The sequence below is a fragment of the Nicotiana attenuata genome, chromosome 12 (assembly GCF_001879085.1).
Source record: "Nicotiana attenuata strain UT chromosome 12, NIATTr2, whole genome shotgun sequence".
In the NCBI taxonomy this organism is placed as follows: Eukaryota; Viridiplantae; Streptophyta; class Magnoliopsida; order Solanales; family Solanaceae; genus Nicotiana; species Nicotiana attenuata.
The window spans coordinates 5,268,610-5,284,158 of NC_032000.1; the positions used below are offsets into that span (position 1 = coordinate 5,268,610).

At 42.4% G+C, this 15,549-nt stretch overlaps 1 protein-coding gene across 1 annotated transcript; it reads left to right on the forward strand.

Annotated features, from left to right (window-relative positions):
- Positions 6,288-7,181, forward strand: LOC109235829 (DNA polymerase-like). Its single transcript, XM_019402079.1, has one exon. It carries the CDS (start codon positions 6,288-6,290, stop codon positions 7,179-7,181), a length of 894 nt encoding a protein of 297 aa, XP_019257624.1.

A 15,549-nucleotide genomic window follows, 5' to 3' on the forward strand; every position in this document is an offset into this window, starting at 1 on the left:
GACGAAGGATATTCATGATATTTCGAGTATGATCAGACAACCAAAAATCAAACAATAACAGAGCTACTACGATTGCGACAACCATCACATAGCTATTCGGAGTTGCACTCAGAGACTTACGATTCCTCGAACTCACTGAACACTTTCTATATCTATCTGTCTTCATAGAATTTTCGCTATCTGTCTTGAGTTAGACAAGCACAGGCCTATCTTAGCTGCCGGTGACCTGCTTCGGGGGACCTTTTCGAACCGCAGCATGGGGAATGTCCTCTCTCTGGCTAGGCTCTATTGGTCTGAGGATGCCCTTTCTTTAGTAGAGGAGGAGGAAAAAAGACACTTACATACGTAATTCTAGAGGTGAACCAGCTTGGTTGGTACAATTTTTTTTAATCTAGCAAAAGGAAGGAAATGATGCTTTTCTTAAGGCAATCCATAAGTAAGAAATATAATGAGGAAGAGAGAGGACCCCTCGGAATGGTATGTGGGCCTTCCTCAAGCAATCCCCTATGACTTAACCTTTAATCTTGTGCAAAATCGTCCTCCCCTTCCTTCCTCTTTTTCGAGCTCACTAAGGCAAGCGGCGCCCCATTTGTGTCTGTCTGCGATCGTGCCTAGCTGGGCAGTTCATCAGGAGCTGCTATCTGGGACCAAGCACTAAGCACTCTTGATTTTCTTTTTCAATTGATTTCTAAGAGGATTGGCAAATCTCACTGTGCCTAACACATCTAGTTGGAAGTGGAATGAAGATAATGCGCTTTACTCTTTCATTTGTAGCTGGATTACCCCTGGGCTAACTTAACTTGAATCTGTTCTCTTTAGTTTTTCACTAAGCCTCATCTGAGTTCTATATACATAGCTCCTTGATTACTTATCAAATAAAATGAACATTTTTTAAGAACTTTTTCTCCCGATCTTATTAGCTTAGTAGCATGGAAGTCACAATAGTTCTAGCAGAGTAAGCTAGAAGATGACCAATCCCGCCCCATTGGTGTCGAGTCCGTTGTGAGAGGCGCTTAAAAGGCCGTTAAGGCATTAGACTCAGGGGTGAACCCACAGGGGAGGGGAGAGGTTGCTTCCTAAAAAGAACTGGGGTTGGCTCCTTGCCTTTGATTCCTTACCCTTAGCATAAGATAAAGAAAGGGTGCGTGCTTCAACATCTAAGTTTCACACAAGGAACCTCCTGCTCTTAAGGATAAACTACGATATTTGATGGACTGGCAAGTCAGCCACGTAATTTATCCCTCAAGCTGAACGAACTTGACCTGCTCCTTTAGTTTAGGGCTATAGAGTTTACTTGCTTCTCACTAACGGCAGAATCATGAGCTTCATCACTCAACTCTAAACCAAATTAAAAACACTCGGCTATAGGATGACAATCCTTCACTCCGAAAGGGTAGGTTCTATACCGACAAGACCTCCTATCCCAGAATCCGCTCATTTCACACCAACTAAAGCGGAACTTAATCACCAAGGTAGAGTTGTATAAATCCCTAATGTAACTGAACGAAGTGGAAAACCCGCAATATGAGAGCAAAAACCTTCTGTGCCTAAGAAGAAAAGCAACATCGAGTTAGGTAGGATGTAGATCGAGCGCAATAAGCTAGAGGAGTGATTATTTCGCTTTGGAAGGAAAAAAGCATCTCAAATAAGGTCCTCACTCAGCTCTCAGGTTGTCTGGAAATAGCTCCACCAGACATAGAAAAAAGGAGTGTAGGATTGGTAAGCTTTGCCGGAAAGAAGCTAGTCGACTAATTCAGGAGGCTACTACCAGCGAAGCCCGCTTGCTTCGGAGCGCGCTATTGCGTGAAGCGGAAAGGGACAACAGAATCTAAGGCCACACCAGACAGGGAAAAGAAGGATTAGATATTTCGTCAACCACCACTTGAGCACGATTCGCTTATCTATTGAAAAGTACCATCCAGACAGTAAACCTTTAGGGCATATGACTAGTAAGGTAAATCAACCTATCGTATCGACGAGATTCAAGAAGAAGAAAATTAGCAGACTATGAAAGAAAAAGAATTTCTTCTCATCTACCTTTGTCTCAATCATGGGCGATTGAAGCGAATACAATAAAAGAATGCAAGGAAGGGTTCCCCAAGCAAAGGCATCTCGACTGCTTCCAAAATCAGGTCATCGACCAATAATGCGACTTGTAGAAGACTCCCTACCTATACCTAGCGGAGTTGGCACTAAACTAATAAGGAGAGCAGAAAGCAGCTAGCCGCCATCAGGAGATCCACGACTTTAAGATTAAGATCCGCTTATTCTTTGAGATGACAAAGCTCCCCACTAGACGCAAATTGCCGAATCAACACCAGGCAGTATAGGAGTCCTTTCTTTGATCGGCCTTCCCCAGACCAGAACTGAAAGGACATACCAGCCCCCGAAGGATTATTGGGCATTCCTTCATGTCGGGAGGAGGAGAAGATAAGGACAGCTTTCTTTCTTCCATTCCACTCTTGCTCCAATCCCAATAGGATAAATAGAGCTAGCACTTGCTATAAGGGCTTCTGACTCGCCTGTAACTGGCTGCAAGGAAACTAAAAAAGCTTTCTTTATTTTAATATAAAAGAAATATGCGCTCCTCCCCTCTTCTCTGTTGAGTTCATCTCGTAGAGGGGAGCTATAGTTCAATAGTATGGGTATTTATCCTTAGAAGAGGGAGGGCGTGCTAAAGCCATAGGGGTAAGCTCCCACAAGGATTGATAATAAGCATAAATCAGGCCTTCTGCGGAGATAAAAGGAAGATTCTTTATAGAAGATTCTCTTTATTCCCACCTCAAGCTCGGTCATTGGCTGTCCTCCTCAATCGATTAGACTATGGCGAATCACTTGTGTATTGGTCTTTGGGAAAGTGTAAGACGCTATTGCTCGCAACTGGGTCTTGAGTGTCGGTCTAACAAAAAAGTCAACTCTAGTTGCTTCTCTTGTCCGATCGGAAACTGGTCTTCCTTTTATGGTGTAAGGGTCGGCAACAGCTCCCTTTGGAAGGAATCGATCGTCAACGTCTTTGGTTCCCTCCGCCTGCCGCCTTCGGTCAACTCAAATAACAGGCTAGGAAGGACATTGTTGAAGGCTCACTGAGTGGTTCTAGGTTAAAGGGAAGCACTAGACTCACTCCACGGGAACTAGCTTTTCGGTTTGCTTCAGATTTGGCATTCATTCCCCCTCCCCTTCCTGGATTTCGCGTTATTGTCTGCTATGCTAGCCTATGATGAAGGCCTTTCATTTTGGCTCTATAGGGCTACCCTATGGTATGGGCTGTTATCTCAAGGGCCTGGTTAGGCTCTTCTTGTTGGAGTATCCTCGCTCAGAGGCTAAAATGAATTGAATTCTCTCTTTTCTTTTGGGAGTGCCTGAAGAGACCTGCTTACTGGAAGGTACCATTCTTTTAGAATGGTGAAAAGGTTACCTACCCTATGATCCTCCTTATCTTACAGAGGTTTACTACGAGCCATACCCAGCGGGATACATATTGCCCAAATGGAACCTAAAAGATGGGATGGGTGATCCATAAGATCATTTGGCGAGGTTCATCCCTCAGCGTGGGGATCTTTCTGGAAATAAAAACTTGTTTTGTTGAGGCAATTTCCCTCGTCGCTTACCCGCATTTCTCTTGGTATACCCACCTGTGTGCCTCCTAATTCCGTGAAGTCCTTGGAGCATGTGCGATTTATTCAGGATCCTTGTCAAGAAAGAAGTCAGTCCCTTATTCTTTATTTTATGTTAAAAGGTCTGGACTCGAAGAGGGAGTTGATTCACGTACTTCACCATTTCCTGGGTCGTTATCGCCTTTCCCCGGTTCAGGGTATGGGTTCTTTCTCTATTAATAAAGTCCCGGTGTGAACTCCTCTACTAATCTGACTCCAGCGGATTCTCGAGAAGCCAATTCTCTCTCTCGATCTAGATCTACTTTACCGACAAGAGCTCTTAATGAATGAGCAATGAGTTTGATTCTAACTATTCAAAGCAGAGGAAATAGAATATTATATAGCCTATAGCTATAGGGCTAGGCTCCGCTCCTCGCTCGAGCTACCAGCTTTCTTAGATTTCATTCCTGTTGACTAATCCAAGTTCTTGAGAGCTTAGACGTCAGCAGGGAAGAACTCCGAAAGAATTTCATCGGCTCCTCCTCTCTTGCCCTCTTGATGGTATCCAGTTGAAATGGTTGCTGGATTGCCCCTAGTTCAAGCTCTAAGTCAAGCATTCAGGCACTAAAGACCTCTGACTACGCTCCTCAGCCTAGGAAAAAAAATCCCATTTGCTTAATACGTACTACTGTGCAGCAGATGATTTAGCTGCCGTTATTCCTCCACCAGCTTCTTCTTGGCATCAAGCCAGCCCTTATTCCTCGCATCAACAGGCAACCCCGCATAAAAGAAAGGCTACTGACTTGGCTGATTCAACAAGGGAAAAAGGCATCCATTCAAACTACTCCCATTCCTATGTTGACACCAAGAGAAAGAAACCCTAGAGCCTTCCTCTCTATCCATTCCTTTTTCATAATCATAAAAGATGGAAATGCTTAGCTTACAAAACCAGCAACAGCGGAGTAAGCTCCCATATCCGTGAAGGACTGCTTTCCAGTAGAGGAAAACTTCTCGTTGCTGAGCTTTCCTTTAAAGAGTAAGATGTCGATTCTATAGCAGCTCTGATTCCTTCACCGAGAACGAGAAGGAAGTCTTATAGAACAAACAAGCGCTAAAGAAGGGGGTGGGATCTCTCCTAAAAGAAAGAATTGACCTCGAGCCTGTCCTACTCATTCTCCTTTTCCCGTTCCTGACCCTGTGTGTGGAGGGGTTAGCCTTGAGCCAGGTCTTGATTGTTTATTCTATTTTGTCAGTTTAAGTACTGGAATGGGAGTTACGGATATTCATTCCTAAACTATGTCACCGATTGGTGACCTGATTCCTCTAAGCAAGAACTGCTACCGACACCGACTCTATCTTAACGACCGATTTGCCTCTGGACATTCCGCTAAGTCTAGTTGACAAGTTTCCTTTTTTCACTCTGTAAACAAAACAAGCCCTTAGTCAAGAGGTTAGTTACCCTCTTCGGTATCGGCAGAGAAAGTAGAGAAGGACAGTGACACAATAGCTCTAACATAAGCAAGCTGTCAAGTGGGAGTCAATAGCTGCCTATTCTGCGGCGCTTATTCCCACAACAGACTCAATAGCTGCGATTACGGATGCTACTGCTAAGAGGGCATTAGAGTCGAGTCAACTATACGATAGTGAAGTTCCTCGTTGGAAAGACTCTTACTATACATGGGGATGCAGATATGTCAGAAGGACCGGATTCGAATATCCCCATTCTGCAAATTTAACATGGTAAAAAAGATATGATGATTAGTGGGTTTAATTACGAGTAAGGAGTATTTTACCTTTTATTTTTATCCCTAGAGTAAGCTTCGTGTCATGGAAGTCATGAGAGGAATGAGTTTCCTGGCATGCGCTTAGGGCGAAGACATCATGGTCTCTTTTAATTTCCCCATACTTTTTTCCCATGAGCATGGTTTTGGGCTAGGTTACCAACCTCAAGAGGAGGATTCCTTTTTATTTTGAGAAATGGTTTCATTCGCGCTAAAGCAGCAGCATACATTCAAGGCTGAAGGAAGATCTTTCGACCCTAGGAAGCCATACAGACCCAATCTTCCATGGCTACTTCCTCAAATAAGGTGATGATTTAGCCTTCTCATTCAAAAATGGACTTGGTTGCGCTCTATTTGGTATATCTTTTCTTATCCGATGAGGGTTTTTAAGTGGTCTCCTTACTTTAGAGCTAACGTAGAATCATCAATAGTTCCAGTCTGGATTTCTCTACAAGTTGATCGCTGAGGAAAAATATCATAGCCCCCTTGAGTCAATAAGAATACCATAATTCCGCTTTAAAAAACCTTACCTTAAATGTGTCGAAATTGAAGTTATCTCATTAGTGGTAATGATACTGTTAATGAAATATGCATACAATAGCGGATTTCGTTCTATTAAATTCACTATCCATTATGGTCTGATACATACAAATAACGAACGAGCCGACTTTACAGCAGGAAATGCAATTTTAGTAAAGGCCGATAACGCAGAAGTACCCCCGCTTCGTGTATATAATGAAATTTTGAAACAAGTCTGTGAAAAGGCTGAGAAATAAAATACGAAGAGGGGCAGCTAGACCGAGTAGGGGTTCGAATCTATCTCTTCGAAAGGGTTGAACACCGTGAAGTCCACCCTTTTAGCCTAGAGGAAATTTTTAAGCAACTTTGTGATGAATTAACGGATGGCGGGACAATGAGTGATGAACCTGTAGAAGTGGTAGCTATGGGTAAGAAGAGTCGTCGTCCCGATCATATACCCGCACTGAAAGCAATTAAGAAAATAAAAAGGAGCCCATTCATTGTTGCCGATATAGAGGCTGCTCTCCACGACGATGTTCATGTTCCTTGCGCAGTGGGGTTCTTAGTGGTTAAGCCGGGTGAAGATCTTGCTTCCAAGTCTGAATATTATATTGAAACATATTTCAGTGAAGATAACGATTTCTCAATATCAGATTTCAAAAAACGAAGTGAACGTATGATGCTCGACTTTATAGAGCGTTTAGCGGCTGTGGTATCAGATGAAAAAGAAATTCGAACGGTCTATTTCCATAACTTTTCACGATACGATGGCATTATAGTAACGAGAGCTTTTACTTCTCAGATCGGCAAGTACTCCTTCCAAACGGTGATGAGGAAGCATAAAATGTACGAGTTAAAAGTCTATCGTGGAAATGAAAAAAAGAAATTATTGTTCCGTATAAGGGATTCCTACCTTCTCCTTCCCGCTGCGCTAAATAACTTGGCCCAGGATTTATGCCCGAAATTTGGTTCTAAAGGCACCATTCCCTATGAGAAATTACGACTTGAGTATCTTCCGGAGATAGGTCAACAATTGTTGGCTTATCTGAAACAAGATGTTCGTCTCTTAGGTGGTGTTATGCTGAAGGCACAAGAGATTTATTGGAATCTGTACAAAATAGACAACGTTGACACAATAACATTGTCATCGCTAGCTCTATCAATCTTTTGTATGCACTATTACGACCCAAAGAGTTGGCCCATCCATATACCAACTCGAAACCAAGAACGCTTCATTCGGCGTGGTTATTATGGAGGACATGCCGATGTCTATAAGCCCTATGGTTAAAATTTAGACTATTACGATGTGAACTCCTTATATCCATTTATAATGAAAACTTTTCCGATGCCAGGCGAACGGGGCTCCCAGGCCGGGACGTCTGGCATAATAATTTAGAAAAGGCGGAATTGGATAACTTCTTTGGCTTTATTGAGGCTTTTGTAGTGTGTCCTCTCTACAATAGAGAAAGCCTTCTTACCCTATAAGGATAGACATAATGCTTTAACCTTCCCAACAGGTAAATTCGTAGGCGTCTATTTTAGCGAAGAATTTTTTTATGCCCGAAACTTGGGTTATAGAATTTTCCCGCTAAGGGGCTACTTGTATGAGAAAAAGAAGAGTCCTTTCGAAGGCTTTGTATCAGACATCTTCGCTAGAAGACAAGAAGCAAAGATAAAGGATGATGCAGCTATGGTATATATCTACAAGATACTAATGAACTCTCTCTACGGTCGATTTGGTATAAACCCAGAAGTTATTAAAACCGAGATATGCACAGAAGAAAGATATCATGAGTTGTATAAAAAGGAAACTTTTTACAGTGCGGGGGTCCTGTCCCTTGGACGACTTGAGTAATGGGAGAATGGCAACTGGGCCCTGCAGTGGTAGAACCTCGTGAACCGGGCATACTATTGAAGAACCTTCTGTGAACTTTTCTTCTCTTATGAAATTTCTACTCAGCTTGAAAAGAAAAGAAGCCTCAAGCCGATAAGTCATCATGTTCGATAATTTCGAAAGAAGAGCTGAGGGCTGATCTACGACCACCCTCTCACTCACGGCACACATGCTATATGTGTGATGCCGACACCCTGATCTAGACATCCACTCCAGACTATTTACCTTATTTATGATCTTCTTACGGCCATCACGCTATTCTATAATTAACCATGCTATTTATGCTAAAGATAGCCCTTCATAGATCTCTACGACCTACCTCTACGAACAGCCTTAGACTGGCGTACTGATAGTAGCTGCTACCCATACCGCTGATGGTCGCTTACCCAGATCTATCTATGTGTATACGCTTAGAGCTCACCTCCTCACCCGTACGACTCTCGATAGTAGAAGAGAAAAGGAACATATCCAATGAGTCTGATTGCAATGGTATAAGATATAAGCTTAAAGGAATAGATACGCGCAAGGTAAACGACAGAACCATGTACTAAGCGGACCGAAGGAAGAGGTCTCCTGTACAATCTCTGGTCCAAGAATCTGTCTCTCCCCTACTTCATCCCAGCATAGGGGAGTCCTGCACTTGCGTCCATAGAGTGCCTCAAAAGGTGGCATGCCTATACTCGCCTGAGAACTCTTGTTATAGGCGAACGTAACCAAGGGTAGATGTCTGTCCCAACAACCTCGAAAATCAACGGATTACCTCCGCATAGCCTCCAATGTCTGGATGGTCCTCTTAGATTGGCCATCGTTCTGAGGATGGAAGGTTGTGCTAAGACTCACTCTGCTACCCAAAGCCTTCTGTAGGCTCTGCCACAAGGCTGAAGTGAGCCATGGATCTCTGTCTGATACTATGGATGATGGTATCCCGTGTAGGCGCACTATCTCATCAATATATATCTGGGCTAGCTTGCCTATAGAGTAAGTCATACTGATCGGCAGGAAGTGAGCTGACTTGGTTAGCCGATCAATAATCACCCATATGGCGTCATGTTGCCTCGCAGTCTTCGGCAATCCAGAGACAAAGTCCATGGCTATCTCGTCCCACTTCCACTGTGGTATCTGAACTGGCTGTAAGGGTCCTGCTGGTCTCTGGTGCTCAGCCTTAACCAGCTAGCACACTAAGCATTTAGCCACATACTCAGCGACATCCCTCTACATACCTTTCCACCAATAGTGTGGGCGGATCGTCCTGTACATCTTCGTGCTCCCCGGGTGTAGGAAAAGAGGTGATCTATGTGCCTCCTCCAAGATATCATGGCACAGGTCATTGTCCTGAGGAACATATACTCGTCCCCGGAATAGAAGTGTGCCATCCTGGCGAAGGTTCAACTCCTTCTGTGTCATCAAGTACCTCAACCTCTTATGATCCATAAAGATCTGGCACTTCCCCCTATACAAGTAATGTGACCATATCTGAAAAGCGAAGATAATGGCTGCAAGCTCTGGGAAAGAATGTGGACGTGAGGTTACAAAGGTCTTGACTGAGTCTTGCTTGATTAGTTTGCCTTTTCTTGGTCTGGTGTGGCTAACAGGCGACAGAAGGATGACGGCTTTTTATTGGGAAGTAGCGTAGAAAGGGGTTCTTCCGCATTGAAGAAACTAATCTAGCCAATCATTCTTCTACCGATTATCCAAGTTCGGTATTCTGTAAGTTCCTAGGTCATATCGAAATGACTCCATTGAGAGTAAGATCTGTTCGATATGTAAGTGGTATAGTCACTACCTGTAAGGCAAGACCCATAGACACCTTACTACTTTCTAAGCTTTCTCTCTTGTCTCGCCAATCTAGTATTGCCATATAAGAGAACTGCCTTTATGGGTAGAATATCTTTGAAACATATCTTTCCCTTCTTTCACTACGCCCTTTCACTCTTGAACTACTTGAACAAGGAGGGCAGGGGGTGCTATCGTATATAAGAAAAACTGCTGCATTTTGGCAGCGGTTAGCTCTCTCTCTAACTAGAAATTTGATAAGAGAAGTGCGAAAGGATTGCAGGCTAGATTCAAGGTATGCCAGTTGTCCACGGAACTTTCAAGATTGGTTGAGTCTTAAGTGTACTTTAGTAAGAGTATGAAGGATCTAGTGGCCGTAATTATCTGTCCACTCAAGGCGTTGCAAGCAAATGGTTTTTGAAAAGCGTTAGAAATCGTGGTCAACATTTTTCCAGTGCTTCAGCGGGCTTTGGCCTTTTTTGTTATAGGTATTTAACCGGTTCGGAAGATAAACTATCAGTCACTGACGTTGCCAAGGTAGATGTTTTTCTTTGCCTTTCAAGATATTGCGTATAAAGAGAAAGATAGCCAGTCCTCTTGGGCGGCCGAGAGTGTTATGTAAAAAGGACCAAAGAGGATCCTATCCTAAAGGAGAAGGAGGAGGAGTAGGAGCTAGCCTTAGGGGCGGAATGGAAGCGAATAAATTAGTTCATGCCACGACGATCTATATGGAAGGGCAGTTTTGTTGATGCATCCCTCTTGAGAATGAAGAAGAAGAGAGATCTTCTTTTTAACAGGAAAATTTGGTCACGTATATCTTCTATTTTTACTATGCATACTTGGTCTATTCCTTTCCTTTTCCTAGCCATTATACTTTTCATTTTTTATCTTCTTTTTCTGAAAATTGGTGAAATTTCTTTCTTTCAGGCCCTACTTTCAAAGGTTGGGTTCTCTGTGGGGGGTCGATCCCTCGCCTTATTTTGTAGTAGGGCGATTGGATGGGAGGGGGGCGCAAGTCTCATTCTACTTGGGATTCTATATTTGGAGATCGGAGCGGGGTCCGGAATAGCATGATGTCTTCGTCTGGAGCTTCCGGCCCATCAAGCTCTTCGGGGCGACCGCCTATCGATTTGAATTTCCCTCCTCAGCCGGAGGCGGAACCGAGGGAAGGAGTAGACCGGCGACCTATACCTCTCTCCGAAGCGCAGCAGCTTATTCTTACTCGCTTAGGAGAAAGAGGGGAAGCTCTTGACTCTAAGCTAGTCAAAGAAGCGCGATCGATCGTTCGACTCAAGGGTGAAATTGTAGAGAAGATGTTTCAATTGGACCAAGAATCACCTGATTTTTGGAAAGAAAAAAGGGATGGCCTTATTCAAGACTCCATTCGAACAATGCACCAAAGGGAATACTCCTCTCGAATGCTGTCAAAAAAGCTTGCAAACTTAAATGGACCAAATGTATATGCTTCGGCTACCTATAAAGGGCTCCTAAAAATCAAAGAAAAATATCATAAGTTTGGCACATTCAGCTGTTAATGAGACTCCTTTTCTTGAGAAAGTTTTTTGATTTCGTAGAGAGAGGTAGATTAGTTTACATCGCTCACAGTAGTTCTACCTATAGAAAAAGATCATCAGAGAGGAGACAACCTATTTATGATTCCATCCGAGAAGACTAGTAAAAGGAAGGATCAAGAATGTTACATATTTCAGGAGCTAGATTAGTTGGCGATGAACAAGTAAGAATTGCCTCAACCAAAATTGATGGAATTGGACCTAAAAAAGCCATTCAGGTTCGTTATCGATTAGGTATCAGTGGAAACATAAAGATAAAAGAATTAACTAAGTATCAAATCGACCAAATTGAACAAATGATAGGTCAAGATCATGTTGTTCATTGGGAATTGAAGAGGGGAGAACGAGCAGACATCGAACGATTAATTTCGATTTCTTGTTATCGTGGAATTCGTCATCAAGATGGATCGCCCTTACGCGGTCAACGAACTCATACTAATGCTAGGACTTGTCGCAAGCTAATTCGGAAATGAAAGAAGTCTACCGAAAGCCCTTGGTACTTGTCTGATCAATCACACTGATAGCTTCAATAGTTCACTGAAATTTTTGTGAATGATCGTGACAGCTCTTCAAATCCTATTCAGTCTGATTAGATATGTCACTGAAACAAAGTGATTCCGTTCTGTCTCTGTTTTCTTTTCGGATTCCGAGGATGAGCCGGCCGATCCTAACATCATTTATGAGGAGCCGAACGACGAAGCCTCCTCCTCAGATAAAGATGTCTCCGACGCTACTCTCCCGGCAAGAACAACTTTTTCTATTGTGATTTTTTTGGCCAATTCGGTCAGGAGGGACAAAAGAGAGATGCTTTCTATCAGTCAAAAGCAGATATCGCCCCCCATGCTCCCACGATCCGCTTACCGAGGAATAGAAAGGAAGGACCCGGGGCCAGAGCAAGTTGGGTTGGGTATAGAGCCATAAGCGCGGTGGGGGGGTGACAGAGGACGTGCTCGTACGGTTCATAGAAGGATATGAAAAAGTACTTATTTGTTGGGAATTTTCACTCTTCTATATTCGAATGCCTTTCTAGGAGCATTACGATCTATAGCTCAAATGGTCCCTTATGAAGCGCAGACTCTTTGATTATGTTTCTTAAAAGCATTCTTTTATCTAAGGACCAATTAGATAAAAGAATCATTGAAACCATTTTCCACCTTAATTATCGATCTAATGACATTGTCATCACATAATAAAGGTATAATTAACTGCAAATATTGGTGCAACATTATCCACGGGCCAATGATTGTTCAACAATGACAACAAGTCAACAACAAAAAGAAAATAGCTATTAATCACCAAACCAAGTCCATCTTGTGGTGTATAATGCAAAAGTACAATAAGAAAACAAATAAGGAATGACGCTAATCTTTGACTTAACATGATTGTGCCATTTTTTAAACTTCAAAACTGTTAACAGAGGAGTAAGACATAAGATTACAAAAATCGAAAAGAAACCCATATTTTCGGCCTAGAAGATTAAATTTATGACCTCAAAATTTAATACTTGCATAATTTTCAATAATTCACCAAGAATTTATGAACACAGGCCTAAACTTATAGTTTGATTTTGATACTTTGCCACAAATTTTCCAAGTTTTTCTTCTTCTATAAATACGCATATATTTATACGGATATTAAAGCCAATCACGCAGTGTTGTTTACAATGATTTAGTGACATATTCGTGCATAGCTTATAGTCCAATTGACACTAATAGCTACAATGTACCATAATTGAACTAAATTTTTATAGTCAATAAATACATAAATAAAAATACTGTTGATGAAATTTTAATGCTTATATATGTCGAGGGTCAAGTGGTTAGAATTTAGAGAGGAAAGAAATCTACTCTCCCATTCAAGTGGTTGTCTACTTCCCATTTTTCAAAGGTTCATTTGATCAACTTCTCGAGCTAAATTCGTCATTTAACAAAATAGTTAAAATTAGAGGAATTAAGGGGGAAAAAAAAGTGACGAACTAATTTTTTTCTTTCAGATTACGTAAATTGTTTTGAAAATCGTGGTCAAAATTTAATACTATAGCTGATTCTTGAAATGCGTAGAATAGACAGTAAAGTCCGGTTGGTGGAGTTAAAAACAGTACTCTATTTTCATAAATCTATGAAAATAGTAACAATGATGGCCACACAGAGATAATCATTGCTCACCAACAAACTCTTATTTGCAATTAACTGGAAAAAAAAAAGTACTAAGTAAAAGTTGTTTACCCTTAAAATCGGATAACAACTAAACTTATAAGTGGTTTTAAGGATACGTAATTTCACCTAGCACCAATTGATAAATATGATGATCTATAGCAATAATAAACAACAAAGTAAAGCAAACCAGTATTGAAATGCAATTCAGCCCTCGAGCTGGGTCGCCCTCGAACTAAGTGAGTGAGAGTAAAGTTAATGAAATAAAATGATGAACAAGGGAGTACAAGAGAAAAAGAGTATTATATTGCTTTGATATGCGTCAATGTAAGATCATTACAAATGGTTAAGACCCTATTTATATAGTAGAGGAATCCTATTTACGGTATAATTCTAATTACAGAAGGAAATCCCATGATTAGCTAAACAATCGCCCTTGATTTGATCTGTTCCGAGATTTCCGCCATTATCCTCGACCAGTCACGGATATCACGCATTTCCGTTATTATGCTATCTTCGATTTTGTTCGATGGCTATAACCGTTCGATCTTGATTATTACTGGTCTCGATCTCGATAGGTACCTCGAACGCCGAACTCGGTACCTTATCCTCGTACCTCGGTCTGTCAAGCCATGGTACAGATTCTCGATTCATCCTCCTAGTCCTGGTTAATTAGTAAAATCGAGTAGCCCGGCTTTAATCGTATCCAGATAGTCCGCTTGTTTTTTGGAATGTAATGACAAGAAACGAATTGAGTTTCCGAACCGGGCCATGGTTTACCATAACGTAAGCATTGTGACGCAACCGGTAGAGGTGACCGAACATCTTATCGGTTCAATTTCTCAGGCATTTAAGACATGTCAGTTGCTGGTCAGCCACTAGCAACATTGAACCATCGCCGTGAAACCCATAAATAGGCAACTTTTCAACTTTTTCAAACTTTACTTTTAAACTCTTCTACTCTAATATTCAAAGATCTTTGCATTTTTCATGTTCTTCTTCTACAAATCTTCAAGTTTCATCGCTAGCATCTTCTTAAACGCTAGATATCCTAATCCTGTTCTTCCTCTTTCTCAAAAATGGCTAAGACCTCTAAAACTGTCCCTCACAAAGAAACCTCCTCTTCATCAAAGTCCGTCGGCGCCGCCGTGGCGGCGGAACATCCCCTTGTGGACTTTCTTCCGACGAAGTGTGCCACTGCTGCTGATTTCAAGGTGGAGAACACACCCTCGACACCGGGCCGATGTCAACCCATGTCGAGGTACATGTGAACGGTCACTGAACGTCCCATCGAGAAGGTGAAAGAGGAGTGCAACTGGGTAGGGAAGCATGTAGTAGTGCCTAGCCCCGAAGAATCCAACACTACTTACAAGGAGGGGTATCTGAGTGTCTATATGTACCCCTTCACCATAAGTCCCTTGGACCCTATTATCGTTGCCTTTTGCAAGAGGTACAATGTCACTCTGGCCAAATCCACCCATTGTATAAGAGGATCGTGATCCTCCTTCGATTCTTTGTAAGCAAGATCGAGGGGCATCTTTTTACCCTCGATCACCTCATGCGCCTCTACGGTCCCCGGCTTTATCGAGGATGCATTATCAAACTTTATCACCGAGCCACCAAACCCTCATATTCGAGCATAGACAAGATTCGAGACCGAGGTTGGATGGGCAGGTTTGTCCGAATAAAGACTTCGGATCTAATCCCCGCCGAAGATAAGTCGTTCCCTGAAAAGTGGAACATGAAACGTAAGTACTGCTTGGCCCTTTGAATATCTATTGTTGCCGTTCTGCTTTCTTGTCTTTCCCTCATCTAAGTTTTTTGTGTTGCAGCCAAGGTCGTTATGCCGAAAATGATCCCCGACCTGAAGCATTGGGTCGAGGGATTGGTGTCACAAAAGAATTATTCTGAGCGTGCTTGGAAGGAGTTGTCAAGGGGCCGATGGGAGGCTCGTAACCATGGTAATCTTTTTTCCTTAGAAAGGTTTCCTTTTGGCCTTTGTTATTGTATTCACTCATCTTTTTCATTTTGTAGGCCTCGGGAAGGGCGTGCCAATGAGTCCCCCCTCTGCTGAAGAAGAAGCACTTCTTTCCCCATTTGCCCCGAAGCAGGGCAAAGAAAAGAAAAGAAAGGAGGCTTCGAGTTCTCTAGGCTCGGAGAAGAAAAAGTCGGCCAGGAGTCCCTGTAAGCCTAAGGGGAATATAATCCATGTATCTCTGGAGTCCGCCCAGCAGCTAATGGATGAGATCGAAGACGAAGATGATG